The 3,172-nt window shown below is 38.0% G+C and overlaps 1 protein-coding gene across 1 annotated transcript; it reads left to right on the forward strand.

Moving 5' to 3' along the window:
- The first annotated feature begins 944 nt into the window (after positions 1 to 944).
- LOC130416981 (uncharacterized) lies at positions 945 to 2,764 on the forward strand. Its single transcript, XM_056742336.1, has 2 exons — positions 945 to 2,106; positions 2,272 to 2,764. Exons 1-2 carry the CDS (start codon positions 1,743 to 1,745, stop codon positions 2,622 to 2,624), a joined length of 717 nt encoding a protein of 238 aa, XP_056598314.1. The 5' UTR covers positions 945 to 1,742; the 3' UTR covers positions 2,625 to 2,764.
- The last annotated feature ends 408 nt before the right edge of the window (positions 2,765 to 3,172 follow it).

Here is a 3,172-nt window from a genome sequence, read left to right on the forward strand (position 1 = left end):
TTTATACATATGGACATATGTTCTAGCTTCTTTACCATTCAACATTGGGTATTTAGTTGACATTTACAAGTAAGCATGCAGGCAAAACTATATCTTGGTTTGATTCGATTGGGAACAATTTTGCACTATGACAGTTGTTTTTTGTCAATATCATGACATTTTTTAGAATTTGCAAACATATGTTGGTTTCGCGTTTCAGTGCCCCATATGTTTGCAAATTCTAAAAAATTTGCGTATGCACTGTGGTTTTGTATTAACGTAAATCTAAAATCCTGTAACTTTAGGGTCCAAACATGGCAAATACAGTAGCTTTTTGCTTTTGTGGTACTTACTTACATGTTGCCAGTCATAACAAAGTAATATCATATGCTAGTAAAATGTAAGGTTAGTGTTTGCACTTGCACTTAACTAGTAGTGGTTTAGATTAATTCTTGAACCCTTAAAAAATATTTGTATTTATAAAAAAAATATTTTAAAAAATACATTATGTTGTGAGATTTATTTTGGTTGTAGATTGACTATATTACTAAATACTAATACTACTAATGCTAAATGTGTATTAATTCTGTTGTCACTATCTTTTATAGAGAAAGCACAGAGCACTTCTGAAGGAGTACTTGGCAGCAACTTCTAAAAAGAAGGGGACATTGTTTGCTGATGGAGGTTCTTCAATAAAGCAGCGAAAACTTGAGGACATCAAAGTATCTCAGAAGACCATAGACCTTGCAGTGGTTAACTTTATTGTCCAGGGTTTGCACCCTTTTGGAGTAGTAGAACAGACTGGGTTTGTTGATTTAATACATTGTACTCAACCTGATTACACAGTCATGTCACGTACAACATTGAGAGAGAGAATTGATAAGTGCACAAAGCAAATGAAAGAAAAATTGAAGAATGCAATGCAGACTGTTAAGTATATTGCCACAACTACAGACTGTTGGACCGCTCATAGGCAAAGTTTCATTGGGGCTACTGCCCACTGGATAGAGCCAGATACCCTAGAAAGAAAGTCTGTGGCTCTGGCTTGTAAAAGGCTGAAAGGGACACATTCTTATGATGTGTTAGCCAGTGCGCTTAATGATATTCATAGTGAGTATAACATCCGTGAAAAAATTGTTAGGACCACAACAGATAATGCCTCAAACTTTATTAAGGCCTTCCGAGTTTATGCATGTGAAGATGAAGGAAGTTCAATTACAGATGAGAGTAAAGGTGTGGATGACAGTGAAGAGGAGGATGCAGAAGAGGAGACAGAGGGTGTTGAAGTGGAAGCTTTGATGGAGGAAGAAGATGAGTGTTCTGAATAACAGCTTCCAAAGCATCACCGTTGTGCCTGTCATATTCAGAATTTGATCTCAACCGTAGATGCTAGAAAAGCTGAATCAAATGCTATGTACAAGAAGGTATCTCGTGCAGCATTTGCCAAGTGCTCAGCTCTTTGGAATAAGAGTTCCCGGTCATCTACAGCTGCAGAGGTTATTGAGAGGGAGTGCAAGCTGCAATTGATCCGTCCAGTTGAGACCAGGTGGAACTCTCTCTTCCTTGCAGTTGAGCGAATACTGAGGATAATTAGGGAAAGTGGAGAAGGAGCAGTCAGAGCAGTGACCATTGCACTTAACGTCCCAATGTAAGTTTGTCATGGAGCAGATACGTAGTTGTGATGTGGTAGGCTATTGATTGTGTAAAATAATGTTGTTTACTAATGATTTACTCCATTTAATTGAACTGAAATAGTGTAGCCTATGCTTATCATGCTGACATTATGCATGTTCTCACATGGTGTTTTACAGGTTCAGCCTGCAGAACTTGCTTTCTTGTCTGACTATGCATCAACCATGAGCCCAGTCTCTAAGGCACTCAACATATTGCAGGGAGAGGTGGATGTCCACATGGGATGGCTGGTACCCACTATAGCGCTCCTAACTGTGAAGCTGGACCGCCTCCAAACTTCATCCAAGTTCTGCCAGCCACTGATCTCTGCTCTTCAGGAAGGAATACAGCAGCGGTTTGGAAAAATGATGAATGACCCAGAACTCATATCTGCTGCAATTTTACTTCCTAAGTTCCGCACATCATGGACAAGCAATGAAAACTTGCTAAAGTTGGGTAAGTCATTTAAATAATTTCTTTGTCAAGCATTCATTTGTTAATAGAATAATGGGTAGTGGTTCATTTTAACCAATATATGTTTTTTAAAAGGCTAGACAGAAATACACTTCATTCATGTTTGGATTTTTTTGTGTGTGTGTGTGTGTGTGTGTGTGTGTGCAGGCATGGACTACATCAAGACACACATGGAGGAAGAGTCAGCCTTATCATCACCTGGTAGCCATTCTGGATCTGAGGAGGAAGACTTTTTTGGCCTTATGAAGGGAAATGTCCACGAAACCACAAAACAGTTGGATGCCTATCTGGCCAACACTTCTACCTCAGTGGACATACTCAAGTCAGTGCCCGCAGTTTTTAATTTGTCCCTGAAGCTCAACACACCACTGCTCCCATCAGCAGCATGCAAACGAATGTTTAGCACAGCAGGGCACATTTTTTCTGCAAAAAGAGGCAGGCTAGTATCAAAAAACTTTGAGAACCAAATTTTGTTGAAATTGAACAAAAACTATTGGTAATGCTATGCGGAACCAAATACAGTATTAGGGCTCTAATACTCTCATGTTCTATAGGGGCATTTTGCCCTTTTGACCTTTGATTGCCTGGCCAAAATTTTTATTTGAAGGTCCTTTGTTTTTAAGTTTCTTATCGTAGCATCTGCCTTTATATTGACTTCATTGTTTTTTTTTTTTTGTCCTGTTAATGTTATATTAGGTTGATCAGAGTTCTAAATAGCAATATTGCTTGCATGTTTTAAGAGAAGCACTCACCCTTGTCAAATTTTGTTTGGTGCTTATTTTTTTCTCATTCTAATGTGTTATACATTATTAGCGTAATGCTTTTGGATTTTCTGTCATCAATGGAGTATAAGCCTCAAATGCAGTTTTAGCAAAAATTTCCCCATGCAGGCCAAGGTAAAGGACTAAAGCAACTGCTGTTGAGCAGAATAAACTGGTCATACAAATTTGATTAAAGTGTTCAGAATAACACTCACCTGTGTACTTTTGAGTTTTTTTTTACTGCAGTATAGTAAAAATAAAATAATTTGTATGTCATAATTGGCTTA

Source organism: Triplophysa dalaica, unplaced genomic scaffold, assembly GCF_015846415.1.
Source record: "Triplophysa dalaica isolate WHDGS20190420 unplaced genomic scaffold, ASM1584641v1 Contig5, whole genome shotgun sequence".
NCBI lineage: Eukaryota > Metazoa > Chordata > Actinopteri > Cypriniformes > Nemacheilidae > Triplophysa > Triplophysa dalaica.

Excerpts from the sequence above, each read along its gene's own strand:
- LOC130416981 (XM_056742336.1), top strand. The coding sequence starts at position 1,743 with ATGCTTATCATGCTGACATTATGCATGTTCTCACATGGTGTTTTACAG. Across the intron at positions 2,107-2,271 it reads TGAAAACTTGCTAAAGTTGG|GCATGGACTACATCAAGACA; the intron begins GTAAGTCATTTA and ends GTGTGTGTGCAG.